Source organism: Octopus sinensis, linkage group LG4 (genome assembly GCF_006345805.1).
Source record: "Octopus sinensis linkage group LG4, ASM634580v1, whole genome shotgun sequence".
NCBI classification, from domain to species: Eukaryota; Metazoa; Mollusca; class Cephalopoda; order Octopoda; family Octopodidae; genus Octopus; species Octopus sinensis.
The window spans coordinates 99,761,779-99,779,476 of record NC_043000.1 but is presented as its reverse complement, the minus strand read 5'-3'; the positions used below and the strand labels follow the sequence as shown (position 1 = coordinate 99,779,476).

The 17,698-nt window shown below is 37.2% G+C and overlaps 1 protein-coding gene across 7 annotated transcripts in view; it reads right to left on the bottom strand.

Moving 5' to 3' along the window:
• Positions 1-2,702: 2,702 nt before the first annotated feature.
• The window catches only part of LOC115210860 (kelch-like protein 9), a 360,010-nt gene continuing 345,014 nt past the window's right edge, over positions 2,703-17,698 (bottom strand). For 6 of the 7 annotated variants that reach the window (XM_036502263.1, XM_036502264.1, XM_029779619.2 and 3 more), the window contains 2 exons: positions 6,891-7,028; positions 2,703-4,851 (listed from right to left, as the gene is read on the bottom strand). In XM_036502263.1, the coding sequence (XP_036358156.1) occupies positions 3,223-4,851; positions 6,891-7,028 (1,767 nt within the window). In that variant the 3' untranslated portion in view covers positions 2,703-3,222. Of the gene's footprint in view, positions 4,852-6,890; positions 7,029-16,874; positions 17,035-17,698 lie in introns of those variants that run through there. The other variant, XM_029779620.2, reaches the window with a different exon arrangement.

Sequence of the window (17,698 nt, the reverse complement as noted above, 5' to 3'; positions counted from 1 at the left end):
TGCATACATATACATACTTATATATATATATATATATATATATAATCATTCATACATATTTGTACAGATATACATGAGTATATATAAAATACATTGACACGTGTGCATACACATGTATACATAAGTGTGTGTGCATGTGTGTGTAAAACAAAGACAAAGAAAGATATACTAAATACCATACAAGATAAATTCTTGATTTATTGAAATTATCTTCACTTCAAGAGAAGGTAAACAAATACATAGCAGCAATTGCAACCGACTCCAAATAAGAAGGAGAAATAATCTCAAGAAACTATCTCCACAACATGCCCTTCTGGAAAAGGTCTTTTCTTTTTCTTATTCTTTTATAGCCTGGAAACAACAGGATAACTTTGAAACATGTGTTTCTGCTTCAACAAGTATCATTAGCACAGCAATTCACCGATGTTGACATAAGACTGAGACATGTACAAAAAAAGTAGAGAACATTTATGACCAAGGAAAATGTGTATAATTGAAATGAAAATTATCTAAGGGAAATGACCGAGATGGTCAGTAGCTCCCGTTCTGTCAACAACTATCCCAACCTCTAATCCTACATGCTTTGTTGTGAACAGAGGAGAGAGAGAGAAAGAAAGAAAGAGAGTAAAAATTAAGGTGTGTTTATATGTATATAAATTTATGTATGTGTGTGTGTATGTCTTTTGCTTGTTGCAGTCAATGGACTGCTATCATGCTGGGGCACCAGTTTGGAGGGTTTTAGTTAAATGAATCGACCCCAGTAACTATAATATTTTTTTAAGACCGGCACTTATTATATCGGTTCCTTTTGCCAAACCACTAAGTTACAGATGTGTAAACAAAAAAACACCACTTGTAAAGCAGTGATGGGGGGACAAATACAAGCACGCATAAATATTTATACATATGTACAACAGGCTTCTTTCAGTTTTCTTTCTACCAAGTCCACTCACAAAGCTTTTGGCCATCCCAAAAGACACTTGCCCAGGGTGCTGTGCAGTGGGATTGACCTAGAAACCATGTGGGTAGGATGCAGATTTCTGACATACAGCCATGCCTGCACCTATATATATATATATATATATATATATATATATATATATATATATATATGTGCGCACATAACAAATTACCCATACACTTACAAATATACACAAACTATTTACATATACAACCATACTTCCATGTGTAAACATGTTTATAATCCTCTACATGCACAGAGCAAACATCTGCTTTGCATGTCAGCATATCTGTTCATACAGCAATCCATACACTTATACACATACAAACACAAACTTGCATTCATATGGTATCAATAAAGTCAGGTACAAATACACACACATGCACACGCACAAACAACCATAATCATTTACACATATATCTTACACAGGTACACACAACCACACACACACATGCTTTCATACACTATCCACATACAAACCCAAACGCACATTAATGCTCACATGCATACACACACATGAATTAATGCTCACCGCATACACACTCGCAAACATAAACACACTGATGTTTTATACAGATATACATACATACTGCCATGAACAACCATCTAATCTCTCACATACACAAACAGACATAAGTACACTAAAAAAAATCATGTAGAAGCAACATAGATGAAACAGAAGCAATGTTTCCATTCTCATCCACATAAAAACGTGCATGATAGTTCGATGGTGAAGGGCAGTTCTTATAGAATAATACCTGTAGTTAACCCTTTTCACAAAACCTGGTTCAAGGACCATAGTACTGGGACGTGGTCCTAGTTCCACTTTCTGTTGTGACACAAAAATGAGAGACAAAGAGATAGACGCTTCCTCTGGAGACAGAGCTAGTCTATCATAAATGGCATTCCCCAATAATGTCTGGTATCTACTGCAGACAACTATAATGAACTGAGACAGTGTAGGATAGATGTATAGAGTCTGCCCCAAAGACAAAATAAAACCCCTGCATGTGAATTTGAAACTAAGAACAATGATCAGGAATCTAAGCACTTTAACCATTTCAGGCTAACGTGTTTAGTAAGAATTTTTTTTGCCAATGCCTAAGATACCATTGGTATTTGTATATGTTAATAGCTATATTACCATGTGCTATTGGTATTTTCTAACATACTAATAATAGATCATAATAAACCAGTACTATATGAGATTATATCAATAGAATATCGTAATATACCATTGTGCCTGAGATGCAATAACAAAAAGGCAAATTCCTTCAAAATCTGGAACAATTAAATAAACATATTTTTCGAGAGAGGGTGTGTCTATGAGCAATTTATACATACACAAATGAGTATGAGTGTATGTGTGTACATGGAATATGTGTATATAATGCTGTCACAGCACAGCCAGAGGTCAGTAGATAAAAGAGAATATATATGCACACACACACACATATATATCTATATATATATGCATGTGTGAATGTGTGTATATATATATTTATATATATATGTATGTATGTATGTATAAGTACTATTTATATACACACATATATGGGTGTCCAAATGTAAAACTTGTGTAAGCATGTGAAGGGACATTTATGTATATGTGTGTGTATCTAAGTAAATATGTATGCATGTGGAGATTATATACATGTCAATGAATATAAATATGTGTGTGTGTGTGTGTGTGTACATATATATATAATACAACAGATAAACATTTTTTGAAAAAAAAGAATATGTATTGTATTTTTTTAATTAAAAATAAAACGAACAGTAAAATCGCCCAGACTGCCAGAAAAAAGTATATATATATTATTAATAATAATAATAATAATAATAATAATAATCATAATAATAATAATAATAATCATAATAATCATAATAATAATAATAAAAGTGCTACTATATGAGGTAAATGATATCAGCCTGTCTGAGGAACTGATATCAACCTGTATGAGGTAATGATATTGGCCTCAAACTGGTAGTGACATCAGCTTCCTGTTGGAGGTAGTAACATCAGCCTGTTAGGGGTAGAGATATCAAAGTCAGCCTGTGTGAGGTAATGATATCAGCCTGATATTAGCCTCCTAGAGGAGGCAACTGTCTCTGCCTATGTGAGGTAATGATATCAGGCTTATTTATTTATCTATCAGTGATTGATGATATCCTGCCTGTCAGAAGGTAATGATATCAAGCCTGTGAGAGGCAATGATATCTAGCCTATTGGAGGTATTTTTTGTAATATCAGTTAGAACTCATTTCTCTTTTAACACCATCTTGGCCACTTTCTCTTCATTAAAGTTTATGTGCATCTGGATGCATACTGCAGTGGTCAAACTCATTCGCTGTGGGGCTTTTGTATACTTAGACCAGTCGTCAAGCACGGTGTCGTAGACCCAAATCTCATCTTCTGTAGCTCGGTGATGCTCGTGCCCTAAGCACAAAACCTGATTCTCAAACACTATATAGTGTCCAACAGAACGTCCACTCAGAGTGGACGAGGTCAAAATGGTCCATTGTTCTGATGCCAAGTCAAAGTACTCGATTGGAATCTGGCCATGTAGTGGGATTCCTTGTCTTGGAATGCCACCATGAACATATATCTTTTCCTGGAAAGATACCATGTCGTGGAGTCGACGCGCATAGAACATGCCAGGCTTCACCTCGTATCTGTGCGTGAGAATGTTGAAACACATAAAGCTGTTTGTGGCCTGCCTCTCCTGGCCTGTCACCCCACCTGACAGATAGATTCGTGTCTCGTGGACAACTGTCGCTAAGGAGTGGACCGGATTGGGCAGGTACAACAGCTCTTCCCACATATTGGTCTTGACATTGTAACACTCAACTGAGTCGAGAATGGCAAACTGTTCAGTTGAGCCACCGAACACATAGAGACAATGCTTATGTGCAGTGAGTGCAAAATCAAGTCGGAGTTGTTTCATTGGGTGCAATTCCTGCCCAACCAAGTGTCGTGGATCAAATCTAAACAATGAACTCATAAGAGTGCCGCCACCGAAATCAACAACACGGCAAATATAGGCAAAATTGTCAATGACGGCAATACGACAGTCCCTGCTGCCATTGACATCAGAAAAAAGCCGGAAAAACTTATTGTTTTCCGGATTGTAAGCTGTTACTTGAAACGGCATGTATGCTGTTCCATGGTGCACAAGCACCAAACTCGATGTATTAGTCCGGATTGTTGATGACTCGTCGATGACAGGATGTCCCTGTTTACAGTCAATGTGATATTGGAAGCCTTTGGCAATATACTGCGCTCCATTGGGCACCTTCTGGAAAAGTTCACTGTCCTTAATTGATGTTAATTCGATGAGAGACATTAAAGGAAAACGTAAATGAGGCATGATGATGCTGCTGTCAGTTGTAATACGTGACGAACTTACAGCCAGCCACTTTTCTAAGCATTGATATAAACGATACTCGGAGACAGTGCATAACAAATTGGACGAAAGATACTTGACAAGTTTTTGAGCACTGAGTTTGAGAAATGCTTGGCTGTTGCTGAATTCATGAAAGTTTGATAAAATCATATCATCCCAATGTAGTAGGACTTTCTCCAGAGAATATGTGTCAGCAATACTGAGGAAGTCATCGGCATTGTCAAATGTCATCAGAGATTTGATGTAGTTGCTGCACAAGTCGAGGGCGTAGGACACTTGCAGGTGACTGGCAGTGTTGATGATTTCGGTGAGGTTGTCATAGTACAGCGACATTTTACCTGTGTATATGAAGTCTATCACCTGTTGCAGTCCATCAGCAGTTACACCTTTCAAGTCCACTGTGTCCTGCTTGCTCTCAGCCATCATACCTCGGAACATCACTCGGAAGTAGTCACTAGCAGCTGCCAGTAATGCCTTGTGAACCTGAAGAATAAAAAGAAGAAAAAATAGTAAAGATGGTGGTGGTAGTGGTAGTAGTAGTAGTAGTAGTAGTAGTAGTGGCGATAGTGGTGGTGGTGGTAGTTGTAGTAGTGGTGGTGGTAGTGGTGGTAGTTGTAGTAGTGGTGGTGGTGGTGGTGGTAGTTGTAGTAGTGGTGGTGGTAGTAGTAGTGGTAGTAGTAGTAGTAGTAGTAGTAGTGAAGGCATTAGGAGTAGTACTGACAGTAGCTGTGGGGTAGTGATGTGGGTGAGGGTGGCAGTGTAAGTAGTAGCAATAGCAGTTAGGAAGTAGTAATAGTGGTGGTGATGCCCTTTAGTGCCACCATGTAACAACACTCTTCATTACAAGGTACTAGCCAAAGTATCACCAAACCCAGTGGTTCTCAACCAGGGTCTACATGACCCTTAGGGGCCCATTATACAATTTTATTGCAAAAATTTATCTGCAATAAAATGATTATATTTCAACAATCTTTTTCTATTTATCTTTTACTAGTTTCGGTCAGATCCAGATAAAGATTTAAATGAAACCAAATGACAGATTAATCTGTCACCTATGAACAGGTGATAGATTAATCCATCTATTTCCATCTACACAATTTAGTTCATTATGTTTGGTTCAACCGTAGGCTATGTGTCGTAAAAAAACAAACTTCCCTTAAGTGCTGCATATCCTAAGTCAATGGATCTGTGATATTTATAACAATAAGTATTCCAGTAATTGGATCAACTGTGGTACCAGCTCACTGAATAAGTGGCTGAGTATTTCTTATTCCACAGGCAGTTGTACTCTTAAGGTAATCTTCATGTACAATCAGTATGACACAGTGTGTGAGAAGGTCGGTCCTTTGAATTACAGGTACTCTTTCTGTCTACTCCTATTCAATTTTGTTGACATGAGTTGGGTCAATATCAATCCTGACCATGGGGGAAAAAAACATTTGCCCAAAATAACATGCAAGTGGATCAAACCAGGAATTTCAGGACATGTGAAGCAAACTTCTTAACCAACTATTTGAAAAGAGAACATTGTCTAATGTACTCCAAGATGGATTGTTTGAAAGAGAAAAAGACACAACAAACAAAACCGCAATGGATGAAATGCTTGTAGTCCTTTAACATTCCAATTACTCTGTCAAATGTAATGTTTATTTACTCATAATAAATAAATGCGCCCTTTTAAAGCCTAGTCAGGCTCATGGGCCCGGTTTCCCGGTTTCTATGGCATATGTGTTCCCCAGCTGGACGGGACGCCAGTCCATCACAGCGTTACTCATTTTTACCAGCTGAGTGGACTGGAGCAACATGAAATGAAGTGTTTTGCTCAAGAACACAACGCGTCGCCCAGTCCAGGAATCGAAACCACAATCTTACGATCATGATGCTGACACCTTAACCACTAAGCCACCGCCTCCACTATTTACTCACATTACTGTGAATTAATTGTGCATTTTCTTATATCTTAGACATTTCATTGATTGTTTATTTTGAAAATGACATGGTAAGGCAAGTGTGAGAGGCCAGATCTGACTACTTTGAACATAAAACAAGAAGAATACTTGGGTCAGATAAAGAGTAATGAGTAAAACTCACTTCAGTTATAAAAGACCATGGGATTGCCCCTATGAAGTTACCTCCGAAGCACATGGAGCAATGTGAAATGAAGTGTATCGCTCAAGAAGACAACACACAGCCCAGTTTGGGAATCAAATTCACTACCTCATGATTGCAAGCCTGATGATCTAACCACTCAGCCAGCCGGTATCAATGCAAAAGAGTTAATCATAGAGCTGCTAGAATAGAGTAAACTTAGGATTATATCACATTACACTGGAGGGTAGGTCATGGATGGAAGATCTTCCATCATCTGCCTACATAAACAGGAGCAGTTTAGGGTTAGAGTTCACATCTCGTCTACTTTGGTTATAGATCTCCCACATCAGGATTGAACATGAGCTAAATAATGATAAGTGTTAAGAGTATGATGAACAAAAGAGGCACAGTAATAGTGGAAATGGTTTTACCTCAAAGACTTTTCCTTCAGCAGATACTTTGAAATCACATAATTCACTGTTGTTGCGTAAAATATTCAGTTTCTCTATCACCATATCACCATAACCTTCAGATTTGAAACTCTCCCCTTCACTCATTTTCTTGGAAACCTAATGGGGAAGAAAAAAAAATATATATATAAATAAGGTGAGTTATATTTTGAGATTGATTTAAGATAATTAATGAAATTACCAGTAATAGAGATTAATTAACATATACACATATTTATTGTGCCCATAGTCAGAAAAATATACACAATATGCAAAGATAACATATATGCATATATATATATGCATATAAATATAAATGCATACATGTATATATATATATGCACATAAATATAAAAGCATACAGGTATATATCTATATATGTGTGTGTGTGTATACATATATTCACATGTATACATACATACATATATACATATGTATGTATATGAGTATATAGATGTGTATGTATGTATCTACACACATGTGGATATAAGTATATATCCACACATATGCGTGCGCACACACACACACACCAAAACACACTTCTCTCCACACAATCAGCACACACACACACAAATAAACACAGATTTATTCCCCTTTAACCATTTATATTGGAGTTATATTTGTCAAGCAAGTGACTTCATTAATGACTGGGTGTTGAATGTGAACCAATTACACCACAGCACAATTATTTTAGTGATCCTAGAACGCAATGCAAAACTCTTGTTATCACGATTTCCCATCTATTTCATGATAGTACAGTGTAAACTAAGGAATGAAAACACTTAAGTCAAAATCGTTTGAAACTCTATTACAGACTATATAAATTTAAATTAATAAGAAATTAATATAAACATATTGTTTCTCAAGAATATCTTTTTACTTATTTCAGTCATTGGACTGCAACCATCCTGGGGCACTGCCTTCAAGGCTTTAGTTCAAAAAATCGACCCCAGTAGTTATTGTTTAGTTCCCTTTTTTTTTTAATGCCTGAGTGCTTATTCTATTGGTCACTTCTGCAAACTGCTAAGTTACGGGGCACATAAACAACCAACATCAGTTGTCAATGCAACGGTGGAGACATCAACCATGTCTAGAAATAAAATGAAAACTCCAAGTGGGGAAAAAATACAACGGATATTGACTATCATACAAAGATATTAGCTCTTAATTGAATATGTTAGTAACTTTTTTTTCCAATAGTACAGTAAGTTCCAGATAGTTTATATGCAAAAATTGTGGCAGCGAAGAGTAAGGTCTGTTGTGTCATTCATGCCATATAAAACCTCGCTACACACACACTTCTTTTTCAATAAATAAAAGTGATCCCCTGAAGCACAAATTTATCTTCATTGACTGGAACTCTATTGGTTATGACAACAACGATGAGAGTTCCAGTCGATCTAATTAACGAAACAGCCCGCTCGTGTAATTAATGTGCAAGTGGCTGAGCATTTCACAAGCATGCTTACCTCCCAGATAGTTCTCAGGGAGTTAAGCATGACACAGTATGTCAAATTACAGGTACTACTCATTTTTACCAGCAGAGCAATATGAAATAAAGTGTCTTGCTGCTCAGGGACATAGTGTGCTGCCAGGAATTGAACTCACATCCTAATGATCATGAGCAGAATACTCTAACCACAAAGTCACGTTTTCACTTTGTCTTTATTATTAACTTGAATATTGGAGCAGTTGATTGGCAGAACTGATAGAATATCAGACAAAATGCCTTGCAGTATTTAGATGCATCACTTTGAATTTCAAGTTCAAATCCTACCAAGACCAAATTTGCCCTTTAACTCTCCAGGTTGATAAAATACTAGTCAAACACTGGAGTTAATTTAATTAACAAACCCACTCCTCCAAATTTCTAGCCTTGAGCTTTCGTTAGAAACAATTATATTTGGGTGATTATGCTTGTAGTGGGTGTGGGATCTTGCTGGGCGGAGCTTACTGCAGCAACAAATCATATCCCTACCAACTAAATAAAATTTAAAAAATGAAAGCCTACAGCAGTACAGGGAGTGTTGTTATTGCTGTTTAGTCCCAGGTCAGCCCAAATCGAGCTGATCTATGATCAAAGGCATTCCAGCTGTGACCATACCATATTTTAAATGGGTAACTAGTATTACATTATCTAATATGTCACAATTATATTTCTAGTTTTGCAGTGGCATGCGATTTAGTGGAAGATTTAGCTGCTATTTCTAATCGGTGAAGCAATCGCATAGTGGTTAAGTAGCGGAGAACTGCATAATGTAATGAATGAGAGAGAGAGTGTTAATGTCGTTACAGTGATGACGTAGTTTTCTTTTTGAGCTGTTGGTAGGTATATCCGGATGTTTGACTGCGATTATATATACAGTAGTGATTATAGATGCAGGAGTGTGAAGGCAAATGGCCAAGCAGTTAGGCTGTTGCACTCATGATCTAGCGATTGCCGACTTGATTCCAAGACCGGGCGGCATGTTATGTTCTTGAGCAAAACACTTCATTTTATGTTGCTCCAGCCCCCTTTCGGTCAGTGGGAAGTGTTTGGCCTGCTCACCCAACCTGCAGGGGTGGCACCATTCAATGGCTAAAACAATACAAAGTGCATTGTTACCAGCTATGTATAACAACATCTGATAATCTGGTCAGTTACACGACTACATGATATATGTATTAATAGTAGCAGTAGTGTCCATGATATAGATCGGAGCTTACAACAGCAACAAACTGATCCTATTGGCTGAGAAAAAAAGGCGGCGGGGCAGAATATATTAGAATATACTGCAAATGTACAGTATGGCACAGAGTAGTAAACTGTTTTATTGTAGTTGTTGTTGTTTTGTTACAGTTGTTTAGACCCACATCGGTCCTAATTGAGCAAGTCTCCAGTTGTAGACATACGCAAAGGTTCTCCGATTATAGACATATGCAAAGGTCCATTAGGGTATTGCACTCACAATTGTTAGGTCATGGTTTCAAGTCCAGGACCAGCTGGTATGTTGCATTTTTGAGTAAAACACTGCATTATTTACATTCGACGGATATTTGTCTGTCCTCATCTTGTTTGCTGTTAACACAATGTTTCGGCTGATATACCCTCCAGCCTTCTTCAAGTGTCTTGAGGAAACTTCGAACCTGGGTTCTTATTCCTAAGGTATTTTTCGATGTTATTATTATTATTATTATTATTATTATCATCATTATTATTATTATTGTTCAAGTCACTGCTTGGAATCAAACTTGGAATCTTGGGGTGTAGTGGTTAAGAGTGTGGGCTACTAACCCCAAGATTCCGAGTTCGATTCCAAGCAGTGACCTGAACAATAACACTAATAATAATTATAATAATAATAACATCGAAAAATACCTTAGGAATGAGAACCCAGGTTCGAAATTTCCCCAAAACACCTGAAGAAGGCTGGAGGGTATATCAGCCGAAACGTGTTAACAACAAACATGATGAGGACAAATATCCGTTGAATGTAAATAATTCCTCATCTCTTAAATATAGAACTGTAAAACACTGCATTTTGCATTGCTCTAGTCTCTTAAGCTGTAAATAAGTAACCCTCCCTTCAGAGGGAATGTTGTGACCTTGACCTCTATATGCCATGAAAACTAGGTAACTGGCCTGGTTAGTCCCATGGTTCAAGACACATACAGAAAAAATGATTACAGGCATACCATCTGTGACCACCCCATCTACGTTTTCTAGGCACAGTGTGTTTCGGCTACATTCTCAAATATATCCTTTTTTCTGTTTTTATTTTTTGAGATTGTAAGGTATGATATCAGGAAAATGTGGCAACTATTTCTAAAACAATTTAAGTAACCACATTGCAGCATTCTCATTTGCTTAGAAGCCATCACCTCTTTTAAGATACCAAAGTATGCTTTGAGGGGAATTTTGTTGCTTCCTAATTACCTCAACAAACCATTTCCTCTTTTAAGATGGTAGAGGTGAAATTTCAGGAAGATTTATTTACTATTTTTAACAGGTGTATCTCACCTGTTTCCATTTTAATCACCACCAGAATTTCCACAAGGGAGCCTCCGCATGGTCACTAAACCTACTAGAAATAGCAACCAAATCCACTTAAATCTAAATCTTGTTAGTGCTAGGCACATATACAACCAACAAAGGAGCAAAAGAAGAAAAGAAAAAAGACAGGATGATCATGGTTGGAATGCTTTTAATCATAGGTCAGAGCAGTTGTGGAGCTAAAGAACAACATCAGATGTACATAAGCAGGCTTGGTCAATGGGGAGAGAGAGAAAGAAAGAACATGTTCAGTCTGCAACAATGCACCTGGAAAGATCAACCACAAGATGTTGGATTGTGCTGTGTGGTTTTCAGCTAGGCAGGTGACATAGTATATCTGGAGCAATAGATCTCGGGGTTATGCCTAGTTGTTCGGACAATAATGTTATACTTGGTGCCATAAATCTGCTCTATTAGAGCTGACCGGGGGCTACACAGCACTACTCAGCACTAGCACTACCACCATCATCATCATCATCACCACCACAAACACTAACAACAGCAACAACAATATTCCACAGCTGCTACTGTTCCTAAATGCTATCCTCCTCCTAGGCCTGCACAAGTTAAGGTGGGTCTGTGCCAAGATGCACAAACAACCAGGCGGGGCAGGATATTAGCAGGTGGCTCTTTTCTTTACTTTTGCAGAGAATGAAGCAGAGTAGAGCTAAGTGTAATCGGGGAGTGGAAATTTAATGGTTCAGTAGCTTTCTTTGATGCTAGGCATGTTGTTTATCTATTTATTGTTGTTCCCTTGCAGGGGTAGGGATGAGATGAGAAGAGTGGGGGCAACAACTGAGGTGATAGAACACTAGAATGGACAGATACTTTATTGTGCATCTTATTTCAGCACCAACATAAGATATGAGTTCATAAGGCTATTGCATATATCTGCGTGTATGCATGAGTGATGAGACGAGGCAGATGGTGGTGGCAAGTATGGTTGGGATTACAAGTGATGATGATTATGCTGAAAAAAATAACCAAGATAGACTGATGCTTGGTTTCTTTCACTTTTCAATCTTCCAATAATAATTATTTCATTTTCCAATTTCCTATTAATAATTACAAGTAATAAACTCTTTGAATCAATTGTCATTGCACATAACTTTCTCAAAATTTATCGTTTTACCCATTTAAGATTCTGTTTTTTCTTAGTCTACTCAATATATATATATATATAACAATTGCAGCCTGGAAGGTGTTTGTAAACCATTTAAGAAACACACAAAAGCCATTCGATTCACTTCAACATTTAAGTTTAATTTGTCAAAATATTTTCGTCGCTAAAATCCGCGACTTGTTCACTGACAAAAATCCGTTCTGCATCACGGGTTTTTGTCAGTGAACAGGTCGCGGATTTTAGCGACGAAAATATTTTGACAAATTAAACTTAAATGTTGAAGTGAATCGAATGGCTTTTGTGTGTTTCTTAAATGGCTTACAAACACCTTCCACGCTGCAATTGTTTTCGTTTCAGCACACGATCTCAGATCAAATCACTTGCTATGCGAGTACATCTCCGTATATATATATATATATATATATATATATACCACTGATTTATAGCTTTATCTACTTCAAGCTCCACAATTAAAAGCAATTTTTTTTTCCTTTTTTTTTTTATTTTGGTAACTTAGCCATTACTAAGTTGGTGTCTGAAATAGAAATTAATGTGAAATTTTGATGGAAGGTTTTTAAGTTAGATCATTTGAAACTCAGACGTTTGTATTATATAGTCAGTGACAGTCTCAACCCTTTCCATACTAACTTGCTTAAAATGGCAGAGCTTAATTTAAGGAAGAATAGGGTGCCACTTCCAGCAGGTTGAGTGACTATATAAAAACTCCTTTGTTGAATACGAGTCCAGCAAACATATAGTGATCTCACCTTATATGGAAGAAAATATCATTAGACAACTTTAAGAAAGGCAGATCATCTGCCAGAAAACGCTGTCTCTCTCTCGCTATCCCTCAAAAATTTTATTGAATTCTTTCAGAGAGATGCTCGGTGTGAGAGACAATGCCAAGTAGGAGTTATTTCTCCGCATCAAAAAGTCATAGCTTTAGTACCATACACATGTCATTAGGATGTCACACAAAAGGATCACAATACAGATTCTTCAAGCTCAGCCAACTTTGCAGAGGGCCTATGGGTAGACGAAGAAAGAGATGGTTTGGTAATATCCATACTCTCACCTGGTCATGTTTGGGGATCATCCTCATCATCATTTAGCATCGGCTTTCCATGCTGGCATGGGTTAGACAGCTTGACTGGAACTGGTAAGCCAGAGAGCTGTACCAGGTTCCAGTCTGATTTTGATTGGTTTCTACAGCTGGATGTCCTTCTTAATGCCAACCACTCCAAGACTGTAGTAGATGCCTTGTACATGTCATTAATATGGGTGCTTTTATGTGTCAGCGGTACAGGTGCTTTCATAAGTCACTGGCACAGATGCTTTTACATGTCACTAGCACCAGTCACAACTATGATTTCACTTGGCTTGATGAGTCTAGATATATATTGTCAAAAGCAGGATAACGTTAGGACCCTATGAAAGAGATACCTGAGGACACTACCCAGACAACCCACCCAGGAACAGTGGGTGGCGAAATAGATGGATGGATGAAAGACAATTGGTGTAAAAAGTAATGTGATGTACCAGTTACTTAGAACGGATATGATAAGTAATAAGAGAAGGAGTTAGCAGTGTTTCAGTCGATATATAAATACTTATAAAAACTCCATTAGAACATGAATTAGCAATATCTAATACAGACACAAGGTTACAAGTTCTCAAGGAGTTTAGCAAATGTGTCTGTGGCAGGGAGTACTGGAAGTTGGCAGTATAAGTTAATGCAAGAAAGAAGAGCTGTGTCCTTGACTTTTGCAGGTCCTCACAAATAGTTGAGCAAAATGAAAGAAGAAACCATGACCCTGGGGTTAGCACTACAGGAAGCAGCACATCAATATACCTGGTAACCCACTTTAACATTACCATAACCATAATCAAAGCCATGAATATCAATTACCTTGTCTAAGTTATACCACCATTATCATTAGTTCTCCTCCTCCTCCTCCTCATCATTATCATTTGTTATGACTAAATCAGGGAAGGAAAGGATAACACCCATGACTTATTACAAGGCCTCCCAGACTGGTAGAAGGAAAACCCTGGTTTGAATACTTGCAATAAAGTGGACTCCACAAAAGCTAGCCGACAACTAGATCATACATAGTACAATTCAGAATGGACAGGGATGTAACTCAATACCACAAGGCATGCAATGTGTATTTCCTGTTTTTCTTTAAAAACAGTAGGGTGAGATATGAGGGACATTATTTTATATAAATATCTTATATGCATATTAAATATACATATACATTATGAAACCTGATATATGTGCACTTAATATATATATATACATTTTGTTAAAAGTACGGGCATAGCTATGTGGCTTAGAAATTCACTTCACAACCATGTAGTTTCAGGTTCAATACCACTGTGCTACACTTTGGGCAAGTGTCTTCTATGATAGCCTCAGGCTAATCAAAGCCATGTGAATAAATTTGGTAGACAAAATAAAAACTGGGGGTGAGGAAGCCTGCTGTGCGTGTGAGTGTGTGAACATGTGCTTGTGCATGCACGTGTCTCCTTGCATTGGCATCATGCACTAACTGTAAACAAGCATCAATGTCGTACAAGCAGTGTTGTTTCTTTTCAATCTTGTATAAAAACACGGACTATGAGTAAATATTACATTGCTTGGGAACAAGGGAGGACAGGTAGAGCATCCAGAATTTCATCTGACCCAGCACATGCCATCAAAATGACACTGGGGTACAATTATGAAGCCGAATATGCCCACCTGATAAGGGTACATCAAGCACATGCATCACAACCATGTGCGCAACATGGTGATCTCATATCAAGATAAACAGTGCATGACCTTGAAGGTTGAGTAGCCCATCCCAATCTAAAGGTTCCTGAATAAGGTTTGTTTAAGGATATAATAATAATTATTATTATTATTATGGACTTAAACCAAATAGAACTCTCAAAACGATAAAATAAAATGATTTATAGTTATCAAAAATAATTCTAATTTCTAGCACAAAGCCAGCAATTTTGAGTGGGGGATGCAAGTCGTTGATTACATCAACTGCAGTACATGACTGTGGAGGAATGAAAGGCAAAGTTAACCTGAGTGGGATTTGAACTCAGAATGTAATGAATTGGACGAAATACTGCTAGACATTCTGTTTGATGCACTAACAATTCTACCAGCTTATTAAAGTAATTAATGGTAAAATAATTATATAAATTGAAAAGAAGAAAATAATTCCGTGCATTGTTGTCAGGAGAAAATAAACAAATTATAAAGTTATGGCTATGTTGTTAATAATAATAATAATATCAATAATAATAATAATACTAATAATAATAATAATAATAATAATAATCCTTTCTACTATAGGCACAAGGCCTGAAATTTCGGGGAGGGGGGACAGTCGATCACATCGACTCTAGTATTTAACTGGTTCTTTATCTTATCGACCTCGAAGGCTGAAAAAGCAAAGTTGACCTCGGTGGGATTTGAGCCCAGAATGGAAGAAATGTCGCTAATGATTCTGCCAATTACCACAAGGGTGACACATGAGGGCTACATACAAGGACAAATTACACAAACGGATTTAGGCTCGTGCAGAATCGAGTGTGTGTGTGTGTGTGTGTGTGTGTGTGTGTGTGTGTGTGTGTAATGAAACGCGACGTCCCAGCCGGAGGGAGGGGGACAGGTCACCAAGTGCCATTCAAGGAGCCTTTACGGATCCAGAATTACCTACCTCGTCTATCAAGGCCAAGTACCTTCTCACAATTATGCTAATTATACATTGGATTAATAATTGCGAATAAAGTTTGCCGACACCACGGCAATATAATAATTTTAATCGACCCCCGGGGGAATATAACAACAACCCCAAAAAAGACAGGATTCGCCTATAAAATGGGTCTATTAATTATATATATTGTTTTGTTTATTTACAGCTGACGACGAAGGGCTACGAGACAGTTTACTGTTGCCGCGACAAAGAAATACACACACGCACGCATATATGTATGTATGTATATATATACTTATATTTATATATATTCACACACACACATACACAGATGGAGAGAGAGAGGGGGAGAGAGAAAAAGCGTCGTTGGTAGATATTTTTTTGCAAGTGGGAGAAAGCGGAAAGTGATAACGTAAAGAAAAACGTATAATAAGCGGTCTTCCTGGTGAACTGAGTCTTATATAACTACTTAAGACGTACTTCTTTCGGTTCTCGCTGTAGTTTAGCCCCAGGCCAGCCCTGATCGAGCGAACCTCTGATTTAAAAAAAAGCATGACAGTTGCAACCGATACGCCTTTGTGTTTATAATGATTTTGTTATTTTCTTTCAGACATAATATCTACGACTACATTATCCAATGCATATCTGTTTTTACTTTGATGTTCATTTTTCTTCTCCACGTTTATTTTGTTTTGTCTCTTTTCTTTTTTTAAACAATTCGAACGATATCTCGTTAGTTTTTTAAGAACTAGTATTAGTAGATATAATAGAGGCAGTATTTGTTGCTGTTGTTGATTGACCCTAGTCAGCCCTGATAGAGCAGACTATTTATGATCAAAGGTGTTTTAGCTGAAACAAACCCGTCGTTTTTATCATTTTTTTTTTTTCCATGCATGATGTAGCAAGAGTAATATTATCCTATGCGTCCTTCCTGTTATATTTTACGACGCTACAGTGCGATCTGAGGATAATTTGGCAGTTATTTCTAGCAAGGCAAACGTATAAGGAGATGTTCCCCCCATTAGCTTCTAATTCCTGGAGTTCTTTTATCCAGCTATTTATAGGTTTACGAATTCAACAACTGTACGTACCGTTTGATGTGGCGAAGGCCTGTCAATCTATCTGTCTGTTCAGTAAACACACATTAAACCAGCTGACTAACCTAGTCAACCAAGGATACGGTTGAGCGTTGGAGCATGTCCATATCTTGACCAGAGCATTCCAAATCGCGATGTGGTGACGTGAGGCGAAACTGAACACAGATTGGTTAGAACGTTACAAAACACATGTGCACACAAAAACATGTAAACATGTGAGTTATCTCCCCTGAATACACTTCCCACTTGAACATTAAAATACTACGTATGTTCACAAGTTTATGAACGTAATGTATGTATGCTTACACGTATATATGCACATACATAAACGCACACGTATATATATTTTTGTATATATACGTGTGCGTGAGTATATGGGTTTGTGTGTGAATGTGTGTATACACACATACGCACATGCATTAAAATATATTATATACATACATATATATACACACGCGCGCTTATACATATATATATATGTATGTATGTATATATATATATATATATATATAGGTATCGAACTCAAGTGATGTTATGTGTGTGCATATATATATATGCATTTATATGTGTGTGTGTGTGCATATATATCTATATATATAATATATATATATATATATATATATATATATATATATGTAGGTCCCGGGTTGATTCGGGGTTAACCACAGTAAATAAGGTACTCAATACATAGCAGAGTAAAATTAATTTATTATATAGAAGGAGCTTCTACAGGACTAGAACTGTTTCATTCAAGAGAAATCTTCCTGAAGATTTCTCTTGAATGAAACAGTTCTAGTCCTGTAGAAGCTCCTTCTATA